This window comes from Excalfactoria chinensis, chromosome 9, assembly GCF_039878825.1.
Source record: "Excalfactoria chinensis isolate bCotChi1 chromosome 9, bCotChi1.hap2, whole genome shotgun sequence".
NCBI classification, from domain to species: Eukaryota; Metazoa; Chordata; class Aves; order Galliformes; family Phasianidae; genus Excalfactoria; species Excalfactoria chinensis.
This window is the reverse complement of record NC_092833.1, coordinates 9,389,888-9,404,906: the sequence shown is the minus strand read 5'-3', so window position 1 is coordinate 9,404,906 and position 15,019 is coordinate 9,389,888. Positions and strand designations below refer to the sequence as shown.

The following is a 15,019-nucleotide window of genomic DNA, read 5'->3' as shown; positions in this document are numbered from 1 at the left end:
TCACACAAATCCCAGAACTTATTTGAGCAAGTTTTGTCTGTGTTCAACATCCTGGACTGTGGAATTTCAGCCCTGTATTCTTAAGGATTAATAGGGTTTTGAAGGAGTCTTGCAATGGATGGATCCCAGAGTAATATCCCTGGCAGTGAGCAGGTATGGGTACTTAAAGAAAAGAACAGGTTAAACATACAGCAGTACTTGTTAGATGCTGAAAGAGCAGCCCAGACAATCTGTGTTCCAAGATTTCCTAATCCTGAGGTAATATCTTTGTGATTAATAGCCCTTCATGGATTTCTTTTTCCTCCTGTGAATTTCTCTAATTGCTTTTTGAACTCTTATAAACTTTGGCATCTGCAACATCCTGTGGCAATTAGTTCCAGAGTTTAACTACACATTGTGTGAAAAAGTACTTCCTTTTGTTTGTTTCTGAGCCACCTGCCAGTTTCATTTGATTCTCCCTAGTTCTTGCACTGTGAAAAACATTCAGTAATCTTTCTCTATTCAGTTTTTGTGCTACTTCATACATGCTTATGCTACCAGCACTTATGCTACCAGCACTTGCTCTTCTTTTTCCTGAATTGAAAAATCCTCATTTGTGTAGCTGCTCGTTGCAAGGACATTGTTTTATCATTTCAATCAGTCCTGACACTCTTTTCCCCTTTTTAGTTCCACTAAACCCTTTTTGAATTGATAGAGCAGAACTGCACACAGTATTTAGGCTGTACCTGTGTTCTGGACTTATGCAATTGTATTACAGTTCTTTCTAGTTTTTAATCTGGTCTTTTACTAATAATTCCTCATAGTTCCTTTCTTGACTTCTGAGCAATGAGATGATGATTGCATTGGCTACCTGTTTCAATTCCATGTTCTTCTGTAAGAAATAAGCCAGCTCAGTATCAGTCAGCCTAGTCACTTTCCTTGCTTTGTTTTAAAACACATCTGAGATTTTTGTTTGTTTCTCAGAGGATGTGGAAACAAGGAAACTTCTATCTCTTAGACATCTGGTTGGGCACTTCAGGCATATTGAGCCATTGTAGGAGCCTGGTTTAATGTTGCTGTCCACAACCTCCCTTACAGCCCTGGTGCAACATTAATACTGAAGTTCTCTGCTGAACTTGTCTGACAGCTGAAAATCATAGCCAGGTCTTAAACCACATATTGGATGGCCTTATCAGCAACAACAAGACTTACATTTGCTTTCCAGTTGGCAGATACTTCTTGCTTGCATGCGCTGCCAAAGGACAAAGCATTTTGATTTGAAACTTATGTTACACACAACTTGGTGTTTTCCTGTATGCTTAGCTAAATCAGTATCTTAAACATTGTGTGCTGGGTGGTTCAGTAAGAAACAAAATAGGGTAGAGGGAGCTAAAAGTATTAGGGCAAACATTAATATTTTGAAGGAAAACTTCCACTTGTAAAAATACCTTCTGTCAGGACTGCCCTGTTTGTATTGCAGGCTTTCAGGCACTGATGTTGGCTGGAAATGACATCCAGTATGTAATGGTGGCAGATTTCTTTCCTTTAGCTGTGTTGTACACAAGTGTGTATAGCTGTACACAAAGCTTTTTCACTTCTTCTAAAATTCCACTTGATTTATGTGTTTTAATTATCAATATCCCTTTGTTAACAGTGTTTTAGAAGGTGAGTCCACCTTGACTGAGTATATAGTGCATTTAGAAGTTGGGTATATCAGATTACTTATATGATTCTTTCTGACATCAGACTGTCTCTACTAGTTTAAAGGACTATATCCTTCTGCTTTTCAATAATGACCGAGATGTTTTCTTCAGGGGGAAAAATAAAGAACATAAATGTCGAGAAATTTGGTTTCAAGATAAAGAGTGTCTTCTTTACGGTCTTTTACTCTTAACTAAAATTACTGCCCTGTCATTTCTGTTAAGTGCTTTGCAGTTTAGAGCAAAACTAACAAGCTGGATGAAGCTTAACTTTCAGTAGACCATTTAACATGGCCGCTTTTGTTGCTGTTGAACTCCCTGTGAAGGGCTTCCCAGAACTATGCAGCTGTTTCCAGAATTCTGCTCTGCTGGACTTGCTTCTCTTCTATTGAAGGCCAAAGGAAACTTCCTCATTAGCGTGAACGTTGTACAACAGTTAAGTTGCTTTACAACCTTCTAACGCAAGATGGCAATGAGTTGTCTTTATAGGAGTAGGAAGTGGAGCATGGCAGCAGGGCTGGTGCCAAGCCTTCCATCTCTGGTTACCATTTCTCTGTTCTTGATGTGTGAACGTGGCATTCCCAGTGGGCATCTGTTTACACAACAGGCATTTGTTTCTTGAATGTTAGCTTTTATCTTCAGAGGGGAAGCTGCATTTGCCCAGCCTTTTTCCTTCTTGTTTTCTACTCTCTGATGTTTTATTTGCTTATTTACATAATTTACTAACATTTATAAATATTGTGAGAGGCAGACATTTTTTTCTCTGATAATCTTAATTAGCCAAAGCACGGCAAATTTTGTTTAGTAATGAAGCCTGCTGACTGTTACAATCTGAATGCTTCAACCATTTGCAAAAATGAGTGAGACCTTCCAGTGCTGTATCCTAAACATAAGCTACAAATATCTGTGTTGCAGTGGCATTTAAAACATGCTAGGTGGTGCACATGTATATTGAATGCCTACAGTGAATCCTAATGTCAGGCCATCGGCACGAGCTTTGCCTTTTTTCTGCACTAAAGAGGAAATATTTTACCAAGCCTAAGAAAGTAGCATGCTGTATCTTGCCTTATTTCCTCTTCTTTCTTTCTTTCTTTCAGACAGCTAAGGTATGAGTGTTATAAAGGCATTATTCATGAAAAAAGTGTGATTTTTACACAGGATAATCTCACAGAAGGCTAGTACATGCAAAGCATCTTTCCTAGATCATCCAATATCCTATTTCCTCACAAGCTTAAAGAAAGGAAAAAAACAAACCTCCCTGAATTATGTTTAAAACCATGTGCATTTATGTGGGGAAAGTCACTGTAGAAAGCCAGGGGAAACTTGATCCTGAATTTACTAGGTTTGAATGTGAAGGGGTCAGCCTGCGAGTTCGTTTGTCAGTAACACTGACACCTGTACAGGTGTCCTGGGCTAGCTGAGACTTCGTTCTGCACAAAAGCCTTTTGAAACCCGTAGGTAGTGAGCCCTCACATGAAGAAAAGGCAGTTCATAGCTTGGGGCTGTTTGTTTGAATTCTGTTGTACATTTTTAACTTGTAAAATATAATAACTTGCGGAACTTAATTATTTTCAAGGGTAAAGCATATAAAAAATTAAATAAATCAGTGTTACAGTAAAATACTTCTGAGCTGCATATCCAGAGCCATCACTTCAATGTCACCACATAAAGTTCTCAAGATACTTGTGTTGAATCCATTATAGCTGAATATAAACCTTGCAGTTATACTGTGCTACGTTCTATTTTGCAAAGTGTCTTTGAGCTCAAACAATTTAATATCATATATATATGTGCGTAATTAATGCAATTAGAAAGCTGGCAGTATGGCAGTACTTCCATATGAAAGCTGCTAACTCAGAATCTGGGCTTCCTGCACTCTGGCTGAGGGGGCTCTGTGCCTGTTGCTTGGATTTAAATCAGTTTGCTCATACAAGTCATCTTTTTTCATCTTGCGTTTGTGCAAAGTTGAGGATAAAGCCTGAGAGTAGCACTTTGCAGACAATGCTTTGCTCTGCAATTTCCTGTCATTGCTGTTAGCTGCGGAATAAAATGCTGTGTGAAACTAATACTATATTGTGGTCACTGCTGTAGTCTACTTAAATTTCAGTCTCCTGAGATGACTGTCAACAGTATTTTGATTTTTACCTTGGTCCTACATGACCATGTTGATTACATGTGCCCTTGACTTGGCTTTGTCATAGCCTTCTAATGCCTTTACTTCTGTTTTCTTTGCTGTTGTGAGTTTTACATTTTTTAAAAGGTTCAAAGGTTTCATGGGGGAAAAGCTCAGCTGTAGGAGGAAGGTGCTGCTCTCAAATGGGCAGATCTCAGATAATTTCCCCTGGAAACCAAAGGGCAAAAGGCAAAAAGCTGTTAGTAGTCCTTACTTCAGTGTTTAAGGTGCATGTTCAGAAGCAACGTAGTTTGCAGTGTTTACAAGAGAAAAAGGGTATTATTTTGAAAATGCTGACTGTTAACACTCAGATGTCATTCGTTCTTCAAAAGGGATTCTCAAAGAACGATGTGGAAAAGAACGCACTGTTGTAGGAATTCCATATGGAGAAGATGGTTTTAAGAATTTGCAGAATCGTAGTAATTTTGTGCCTTATTTTCTTCCACGGTACCTAACTATTGCTTGGGAAGCTACTGAAGCAAAATGCGGTCACTTCATAGTTGTGAGATGTTTCGTGTAAGTGGCAATGGTCTTGTTCAGCTTCATTCAGCTAGTGTGGTAGTCTGCATGTAGTTCTGGGCTGACCCTGATCTGACAAGTTTGCACAGGAGGTGCTGTGGCCTTTCATCCAGACAAAAAGAGAGGGGCCATTTCTCCCTGGGGGTCATCAAATGCATCTCCAGCGTGTGTGAAGTAGCTGCTATCTTCAGTCCCCTGCCAGCAGCTCCTACTGGGATGCTCCATGGCCTGCATCTTATCAGAGGCAGGCTGTCACTTAGAAAACGTTTGTTTCTGCCTAAATCTCAATCAATCAACAGAAGTGTTCATATGGACCATGTGTGTCAAATGAGTTCAAGCTTGTTCTGGTGGCAGCAGCATGCAGGTGGCAGCAGGACTGCCATGCTCCATTTGAGTCCTGTATAGGATCTGGGGCTCTGTGGTTCAATGTCAGGGTGGTGTGCTTCCGCTTGGAATTTGATCAGTGTGGCCATCCATGTCTTCCATTTCCCCTGCCTTTGAATATAGCAAGTCAACTAAAATGCATCCTGTTATTTTTAGTAGATGTGTTTCAGTTCTTTCTTGTTATTGTCGTTTGTTTCCTTTGAGTTTTGGAGCAGCTGCTTGAGACTGAAGAATTAAAACCCGAAGAATGTGTAGGATGGTCTCTGTCAAAATGCAGATAAGGTAGTTCCTGCTTTGTATCATGGCAGAAAGTGCTTTAAAAAGCTGTATCTTCTCAGGGAGGGAAATAATCCTCCAGGGAGAACATCCATCACTCGTAAACCTCCTGTGATGGAGTGATGGTTTACTTTACTTAAGAATCCCAGATGACCAAGGTCTGTCTGCTGTGATTTCTTAAAGTTATTGATGAAGAGTTAGGCTCTGGTGTCCAGGTTCTAAAACAGATCCTTACAAAGTTCAGCGCATTTGTCACTGACTAAGTGAAGCCTATCACTTAGAGCTGACATTGAAAAATAATGATAAACTGCTACATGAGTAATGACATATTTAATGCCTGCTGATCCAGACCTGTGCCTCAACCCATGCCTCTTGTACTCGCGGGTCATTCTGTTGTATGCTAAATTTAATTGTTTTCCTAAAATGCCCTTAGTGATGCAAGGCTCAAGACATGTAATTGGTTGACATTTTCTTCTTCATACTGGCTGTATGAGAGTAGCTATTAATCAAGTTGTAAGTGCTTATTGTGGGGAGATTGCTGTTTGTATAAACGCAGAGTTTTAAACTAGGCACTGTAGGTGTGCGTTTGGTATGAGTGTGTAACTGAGGAGTGTAATATTCGCATCTCCAAAAGCTGGAGAAATCAGTGTAATGGTTTTTCGAGCTGTTGTACTTTGTGCTTTGCTTCTAATGTGCAAAACTATACAAAAGCTTTAGGAAAAAAAAAGGAAATATTTTTTGATAGCGATCATGGCAAAATAATAAAAGAGTAACTAAACAGCCTGCTTTTCCCTTAAAGCTCACTTAAAGCTTCTGACTATCAAAACTGAAATTAGATGTTACGAGGATCTAAAAATTATCAGATTTTCCAACATTTAATTATTAGAATATCACATAAATATTCCTGACAGCATTACTAGCTCATTATCTAGCTAACTACTGCTTAATTTTATTTTGGGTGGAGAACCGGCATATGCCAGTTGTTTATACTGCTAAAGTTTTATAGCTGAACTCAGTGGTAACCTTTACGTAAGTAACTTAGTTTTATAAATAATACTGCCATGCGTGTCTTTCTGCATCAACTGGAAAATGCAAACACCGCTGGATGAATCATTGGCTAATATTTCTGATCTGCCTCTGTTTTCTCCTTTTTGCCATTTCCACCCCAAATAGTGAGTATCGTTGTGTCTGGATTCATCCAAAGTCAACAGTTTTGATTTTGAAATGAGAACTTTGTAAGTCTGATTCGAGATGTGAGTCTGTTTCATGAGGTTTCTTTGTCATTCTGCTATTAAGATCCTTCTAGCTGTCCACTAAGCAGCAAAACTAAATTCTGTTGAAAGATTGAGTTATTAGTACAGTTTTAATTAAAAATGCAATGTAGAGACAGGAGACTGGAAGGAACCCAAGTCTTACCTTGCTGTTGCAGAATCATACCTCTCATAAACTTGGTTATTACCTTTATTAAGCTTCATTTATACATTAAGCTCATGTTAATGGCAATATAGAAATGTATACTAGTCTGTGACCTTACATCATGCTTTGGAAATATTTAGTTTATGTTCTGTAGACAAGTGGAACTTAACATGTAATAACTTGTAGAAACACAGACAGTCAGAAGTCTGTGTAGTTGTCGCTTCTGCTTCAGCCACGTACAGCAGTTTCACATGTTCCTGCCCTGCCAAGCACAGGAGGACTTCGTGCTCACCAGACTGAAGAGCCCTGGGGGACTGCTCCAAGAAACACAGTGAGCTTCTGTTCTGCTTGGCTGAGGCAGGGGAAATGTGTTGCTGCAGCGGTTTAATTCGGTTGCAGAGGTCTCACTTGTGAATCTGGGGCAGCTATAGGTCAGGACACTGATTGATCAGTAACCTTCAGTTTCATCAGCAAAACCCACAGTTTCTGTTTCTGGTGCTTAAAAGCATTATTAGTAATGCTACAGTAACAGGGCAATGCTCAGTACCTTGTAAAAATAGCTCAGGTGTCTTTGGATTAAGTTCTCTTTCTGCCATCTGGTTCCCTTTAGTCTGAAGTTTGTGATGATCTTTTCTGCAGGTAGCTGATAGCTTTATTCGGGTACAATAAGAATGTGGTATTAATACTTGCAACAGGAGCAACTGCAGTGATGACAACTTAAACATTTTTATTTTTTCCCCTGTCTAAAATGACCTGAAGCTAAGATTTTATTAGAGCAAACTAAATACACAGTGTAGCTGATCTTTTCCTGCTCTAGCAGCTGCAAGAGGGAAAAGAACAATTTTCCCTCAGAATATCTTTGTAGAAAGCAGTTTCCCTGATGTTTTTCCTGATGATGCCACACTAAAGGATGTTCAGCCAGGTCTGTTACAGATAAAGTCGTATCTGTGGAGCTGATGTTCTGACTGACTCCTGGAGATCTTAATAATGGTATCGAAGCAGTACGTCCATGAATTCTCTTGTTCTAGCTTTTAAAATGAATATCTCTGAAATTTATTCTATAATGCAAGCAGCTCACCTGATGCACTTGAGTAGTTAGAATGCATTCCTGTCCTCCTCCTTGACTCTCTGGGGCTGATAACTGAAGTACACTGATTGTAGATGTTGCACGGATTAAAATGCCTGTAGTTTCAGGATGGCAATGGGATTTAAGGGAAGCAGAAAAGTTGTCAGCTTCTCTGAATATAAAGGTTAGAGAGATTCCTGAGGGGGTGGTTTATGAACGTGTTTAGAAAGTTTTTGTCTGATTTATCCCATTCCACCGGGAGTACTTTAAAATCCGAATTTATGGAAAGAATTCAATTAAGCTGTCTGTAAATTCAATCACAGATTGCAGTAGGTATAGGGAACACTGCCTTCATAAAGGAAGGCGCTGGTTCACACCTTCCTTCAGCCTGACCACTTGTAACTGAAGGCTATGCTGGCTGCTTCCTCCAAGTTTGCATTTCAAAAGTTGTATGTGTTTATTGATCTGTGGATTTACTATATGAACAGTTACAAATTCCATTTAAACTTCTCAAAGCTTCACAGTGCTTTATCACACTACTGAGCTACTTGTTTAAGAATCACATGCACGATTCATCCTTCTGCTCAGCCTTTTTATAAAAAATAAATTGATGCTAAAACTCCTGACAAACTAATATTTATAACAGTTTGACAACAGGATGAGGAACAGTGTTTGTCTTTATAACAGCTTAAAGAAAAGGCCTTTCCAGCACCCAGCCATGCAGTTACAATCTTGACCTCTTTCTTATGCTGGGAGCATACATACAGCAGACAAGCAGCACCTCCCATGTGTTTTCTTGACCCTTTGACTGTCCATTCACTTCCCATCTGTTTTGCAGCCTTAAAGGAACAGAGGGAGCCCTCTACTTATAAATCTGTCTTTGCAGCTGATAAATGATGTTCTCTCTCTTTAAGGGCAGCTTGGGTGGTTTTGTTCCCTCCTTCCTCCCCACCCCCCTTAAATTTTTAGCTTTCCTCTTGTCCTCTCTGAAGGAAAACACAGTATGTGAACAAGAGGAAACTGGCAAAAAAAATGTGATGGGTAGTTTCAAAGGATTTTCTAAACTTCAGCAGGACGTGACCCTGCAGTGATGGGTGAATTATGGGAGCTGTTAGGCTGCGGTTGCGAGACAAGAGAAAAGCATGTTGATGCAGGTCCAGTAGCAGTGGGTGGAAGTCTGCTTTCTGGGGCATTTTTAGAGTGGCTTTTAGCGCACTGCTTCTTACTGTTTCAACAAGAAGCGTAGCTTCTGCGTGGCCTTTAGAGCATTCAGGAATGCAGTGCAAAAGGCTGAACTTAAAGGAGTTTGTTTTTTCAGTTCTCCACCTGGCTGTGCATTGGGGGTTGAGTGCATGTGTGGGATCTGTGACTTAGGTAGCCCTAAGCTGGAATTCAGCTTTCAATAGGAAACTGTGGATCCATGTTTCCAGTTTTTAATAGTGTGCTTCTGGGCATTCTGGTGAAATCTGACTACAGAGCAGGCTTTCCTTTTTGCTGGAGGAAAGATGATGCATTCGCAGCAGTAAATTCTAGATTTTTGCCTTTATGGTTAATTAACCATAACACAGAAGTAGCATAGCAAGCAGTGGCAATGTTTATAGGCAACAAAGGGATTAAGAAAGAAAGATTAGATTAAAAAAAAAAAACAAACACAAACACAACTGAACTGTAACCAAAACCCAGAGCGTAATATCAAAGCCACGTAAACATTAGTTGGAGGTAGAAGTCACTTTGCTGTAGAATGGGATTTACAGTGAGGCACTAGCAAGTGTTATCATGCTTCTTCATGCTATATGCTGCACTGAAATACGAAATGAAGATGGATCTCTGTCCAGAAGGAGTTTACTATTTTTCGTTATGCTGCAACTGAAAATTGATGCCATATGGGCAAACTTGTAAACAGGGGCAGGGAAGCTTACTGTTTTGCCTCGTATGATACTCATGCAGATTCCTGCAAGCAGTAGTGCAAGGACATTATTTTTCTTTTAAAATAATATGCTAAACCCATTTCTTATTTCCATCTAAGCACATATGTTTTGAATGTCTGAAAATTCATTTATCTTTAGAAGAACAATCAAGACCAATCTTGTGGAGAGAGGTTGCATCTCTCATTAAACTATTAACATTACATAACATAACAGCATTAAACAATTAATGCTGTTGGAAAACATATTTTCTTTCTACTCGAAGCCCTGTAGGAATAGGTTGGTAACGTGCTTTACTTTCATAATTTGTTTAATATTATTTTGAGATTACTTGGCCTTATCTCAGGAGCTTTGTTTGATAATGCCTTATTTTAAGTGTCTCATGTTAGCAGTGATTCCCTGACCTCTGCGCTGTTAACTGGTAGATAATCTTAGTTATAACAGGCTGCCAAATGTGACCTTGCAGTTCCTGTAAGAATGAATATTTGAAGAGATTTTCTTCTGACCGGCTTACAATATTACAGAAAACAAACTCTATCTGTGAGTGTGTTGGGTTTTTTTGTGTTCACAGCATATCCAAATCCTAATTACAGACCAATTAGTCTGGGCTTGAGCCTTTTAGATCTAGTATCACAGGATTAATGAAAAGAAAATGAATGGGTAACAATATCGTTTCATATGGAGATAAGGATAGACTGAGCATGAATGAGGATCTCATGACATCCGAGGAAAGAATTTCCTCATTCTGTCAATGAAGTTTTATGGTATATGGTGAGAGGATTATGGGAATATTCATGACCAGATCAAGAGGCAAAAGGAGTTGATGTATGAACCAGCTTATCTTTTAGGTAAACATGGGGTAAATGGGAAGTAGAATAGCCATTCATTGCCCCTAGGCCTGTGAATTTCATTGCTCTGAAGATGGAAACACGATTGGCTACAGTTCTTTGTTGATTCCATTTGATTTTTTGGATCGCTTTTTAACAGGTGGCAACTTCATCTCCGCTTTAAGATTGTCAAAGACACCGTGCTCTTTCTAGAAACTATGGGTAACAATAAGCAATAGCTTTAAACTTGTGAAGGACCGTATAATAAGACAGTAGTCCTTCTAGCCTACTGGAGCATTGCATAAAGGTACTGGGGTAACTGAGCATGATACAGAAATAATTTGCTAGCAACTGAATGCTTTTAATCCAAAGTTTACTTCTTCATGGAAAAAGTGCTGGTGAGCCTATTGACCGCTACCCAGAACTGCAGACACTCCACTTCTACTCTTTAGAAGACTGCCAAACATTTATTAAGGTTTTATTAAGGTGTGTACTGTCAACGCATAACTCTGCTATTTCCCTGTTTAAAAAGTAAACACATTTAGCAAACTGTTTCTTGGTGCTGCTGCAGGAGTATAAAGCTATCTGCTGCTTAGGAGTATGAGGCAGAGCATGAGGAACTGCCGCTATTTAGCAGTCATTGTAACTGTTCTGTCTTAAGAATACCTTAGCATGTGTTTTCAGAGTATTAAATTACCTCGAGACTTCATAATTATTACAGTTAAGCAATCATTTCAATTCAGTCCAAGTATAAGAACTAATAAAGTGCTTGTAATATGGAGGCAGTTTTAGTGTGTCTGTTCCCTGAACAAACACAGCTGATTCAGGACATTTTGATGGAATAACTTTTTGGTATCCTGTTATTTTAATATGGCCTAATCAGAAAATTAAAATAGCTTTTGTTGGCACAAACCTTTTTTAATAGTGATAATATTAGAGATTTTTGCTGATGCTATTAATTTTCAAGATTTTAATATTACATTAGCAAGTGGTTGTGTAGAGAAAATATTTGCATTTAATACTGCTAAATCTCTTTGCTTTCATGAAGTCGATGGCTTGATCAATGTAAAAAGCATATTTGGGAGAGAATGTATCAGGTTTTATATATATAGTAACGATACACGCATAACATCAAAGCTGTTAAGAGCACTAATGTAATGAGATCTGATCTCCAGTTGCTACTGAGAACTGCTGCTCAGTTTTGGAGAGGGAGATACAGGATTAATAACGTCCAGAAATGGGTTGACTGTCCAAAGTCAAAGGCCATTTTTTTTTAATGCTAACTTTATAAGCAATGGAAGAGCATCCATATTGTGAGCTGTGCTATGCAGCTGGCTAAATGAATGCCGTAGTGCTGTTGGCTTTGATGCAGAATGGGTTTACATACTGATGTGTAAAAAAACAAACAAACCACATTTTACTTCTTCGAATTAACTTCATAGGGATGCAGTGGTCATCGGATTCTCTTTTTTTTTTATCCATTGTCAGCATTCAAAGGTTATGTCTGATGAACCAAATCAAGGCTTCTTTTCTTCTGGTAAAAATCAGCTACTGCTGTTCCACAACTTCCAAAAATACAGTTTTCACTCTCATACTGTAACTTCTACTTGACACCAAAGCCAGCAGGTGCTCTGTAGTAGTAGATCAGTGTCCCCTTCCCCAGCACTACTTAAGTGCTGAAACTAGAAGGGATTTTCCCTTTGTCACCCAAATACTGAACCATAAAGATGGAAGTCCAAGGCCTCTTGATTCCCCTACAGGCTGTTTACCATCTTTTATTTTAAATTCCAGTTAAAATTCTCCACTTCTATGGTCAGGGCTATGGGATTTTATTATTACTCTAAAATGGGTTCAGCATTCTCTGTAGGATTGTCACTTGGTTACTAGATGAAACTTTCAGTTCTCTTGGGTACATTCCTATCACGTTCCAGTTTGAAGCCCTATTTTTCCTACCCCCCCCCCTCCCTCCCCGTTGAAGAAGCTTCAGTGAGGATCTGGTGAGAGGAAAGCAGGAAAGCTCTGCAGACTTTCAGTTCCATTCAGGTTCTAAACCTTGCTTTATAAGCTGCTTAATAAATTAAATATGTAATGTGGTAACTAGTATTGAATGGGACTGGGAGAAGAGGGGATGTGATTGACTAAAACTCAGTAATTTTCCTGATCCCCATTGCCTTTTTATTACTGGTAATTGTTTGCAATTTTAGTCTAGTAATGCTTTTGTAAAGAAAAAAGCTCTGAGCTTTATTGTTTTATATAAATGAGGCTCTGCCTACATCCATCTAGTTATTGCCCAAATGCAAGGAAATAAAGTGTAAGCCTTAAATATTCTTTATTCTGCACATACCCTTTTGTATAAGGGTTTTGAATACTGATGTTTGCTTCCCTGAAGTTCTGCTGGATGGAAGGTCACTGCTTTTAGCTCTTAGAATGATTAGTGGAGTTTGTGACGCTTGCTTAGGGAACTGTCCCTATTCTCCACGCCATAGCAGGTATAGGGTAGTTGTGCTGTGCACGACCTCGTGGAAGCTTCAGTTTTTTGAAATACAAGTGTAGAATTTCTTTTCTAATGTGAGATTGCTTTGGGAAACTTTAGAATTATTAATAAAGTATCATAATCCTGAATTGTGTTTGCAGAAGTTCTTCAAAGGGAACTATTTCTTTTCTTCTGCTGTGGAAAAATTGAAGTAGCTGAATGTTTTAATTACAATCTCTTTAATTCTCCAGAAAAAGTTCGGGAAATCCAGGAAAAACTTGAAGCCTTCATAGAAGCCCTCCATCAAGAGAAATAGATTGTCAAGCAGGTAATCGTGTGCAGATGATAAAACAATTGATGCCATTTCTTCACCTTCAGTATAAAGTAATTATTCATGTCCCTTGGATGTGTTTACGTACAGACTTTGTGAAAATTCCTTTCTGTTTTGTTCCAGTGCCTGGCGGCTGCTGCTGCTTGTCTCTAACATGTAAAACTATACTTTCAGATTTTATGCTGAAAGATATGAGGATATGAAACTTAGTAGGAATACAATTAACGGCTGGTTGTTCAGATTTGATTGCTCTTGGTTCATTATTTCTTTCTATGTTAAGTGAGAGTCAAACTGGAATGAAAACTAAGGAAGCAATTTTCTTGCCTGTAAAGCATTTTGAAATCTTTTCTTTACAGACACTTTATATTGTAAACAAAAATGATCTGCACTTAGATCACCTCTAAATTTTGTTATGTAGTGTTAATTCTCAAAAACAAAGGCCTGAGGGCTCTGATATATCTGCACATTGTAAAATCTCCTCTTTGTTTCAGCAGCAACTTAACACAGGAATGCAGACTTTTCAAGGATACCATGCACAAAGAAGACTGAACAAAACTGCTTTCATGTCCCATTCTGTATCTTACATTTTGGGGGAGCATTGTGAAATGTTGGAGAAAAAAGCAAATAATGTTTCCTGGGATTGAGAAACTCAATCAAAACCGGCCTGATTTTTTTAATTTTTTGAAGCTACGTGTATGTGACAGAAGAACCTGATTTGTGTCTTGATGAGAAGCTTGCCTGAGTTCTTTTTTCCTGATAGGAAAAAATGCTTTCGTTGTGTCATCTGTCTTGTGCAGTGGAGCTGGATCAGATTCACAAAGGGATTTTATCTGTTGTTGGTTTCTTGGCTGCAAATGCTCCTAGAAGTTTGACATAAAGGTTTTGTATTTGTGTGTACATTAAAACACCCTTGGAAGTTACGCCATTTCTCAGTTATGCTCTGTTATTGAAACAGTCTCCGATCACTCTGGTATAGATTTTAAGTACGGTGTTGAGATATTGAGAGGGGAAATTGTGAAATTTGTTCAATTCAAAACTCTTGAGAGATGTCATTCAAGGAATTGTAGTGCTTTCAAGTGAAAGTGCAGGCTGCTGTTCACTGACACCTAAAAAGGTTTGGCTCAGGAAATGACACCAACACACCCGTTCTTTCCTAATACATGTTGTTCCTTGGAATCATGGCCAATTACATTTCATTTCTGTCATTGCACAAACTGGTTTCCTTTTTAAATCTTCCCTTTCCAGTAGGCACAAAGTAAACTGATTGTGTGTAAAATGTAGAAAGATAGCCTGTACAATTCCAACTTGTCCAACCTTTTGAAGTAAAAAAGCAAAAATATAATTACTTTCATGTTTCTAATAGCTGCTGTAAGACCAAAATCGCTTTGATATGAATGCTGTGCACAAAGTCCCTCCATAACCACATGATATCTGTAATGCACTACAGTAAAAATAAAAACTAAGTATAGTCTTTCTTCTCCTGCATTTTAGTTTGGTCATGGAAATGTCACTTCTGAGAAATGTAAGTAAGATATAGGCTCTGTATCGTAGGTGCCTGGTGATTAATCACCACTATATTTTTCTGCCCACACTTTGCAACAGATGATCTGGATACACTTCTGAATACTTCTGTGGAAGAAGATATTAGGCTTTAAGCAATTTGTTTTGAAGTTGTCTCATTATGGAGGTTGAAAACTTGTCGTAGGTTTATTTTCCTTTTTGGAAAAGGCCATTGATTTCTGACCTCCTGGCAATTAAAAGAGAGGAACCTGACTCTGTTATAACACTTACTGTGCCTGTTTGCTCATAGTGAAAACAACGGAAATTTTGGTAAGATTTTCCCCATATATTCAGATAATTAAGTACTTGGGCTATTGTATGAAAACTTAACATAGAGCTACTCATAAGAAGTTGAGAAGTTAAATATTGCAAGGTGATCCTACTGCTTGG

At 38.6% G+C, this 15,019-nt stretch overlaps 1 protein-coding gene across 6 annotated transcripts in view; it reads left to right on the top strand.

The window, feature by feature from the left end:
• Positions 1–13,994, top strand: part of OPA1 (OPA1 mitochondrial dynamin like GTPase) — a 46,583-nt gene extending 32,589 nt beyond the window's left edge. For 4 of the 6 annotated variants that reach the window (XM_072344982.1, XM_072344984.1, XM_072344986.1 and 1 more), the window contains 2 exons: positions 12,990–13,066; positions 13,564–13,994. In XM_072344982.1, the coding sequence (XP_072201083.1) occupies positions 12,990–13,054 (65 nt within the window). In that variant the 3' untranslated portion in view covers positions 13,055–13,066; positions 13,564–13,994. Of the gene's footprint in view, positions 1–12,989; positions 13,067–13,560 lie in introns of all 6 variants that reach the window. The other 2 variants (XM_072344983.1, XM_072344985.1) reach the window with 1 other exon arrangement.
• Positions 13,995–15,019: the final 1,025 nt, after the last annotated feature.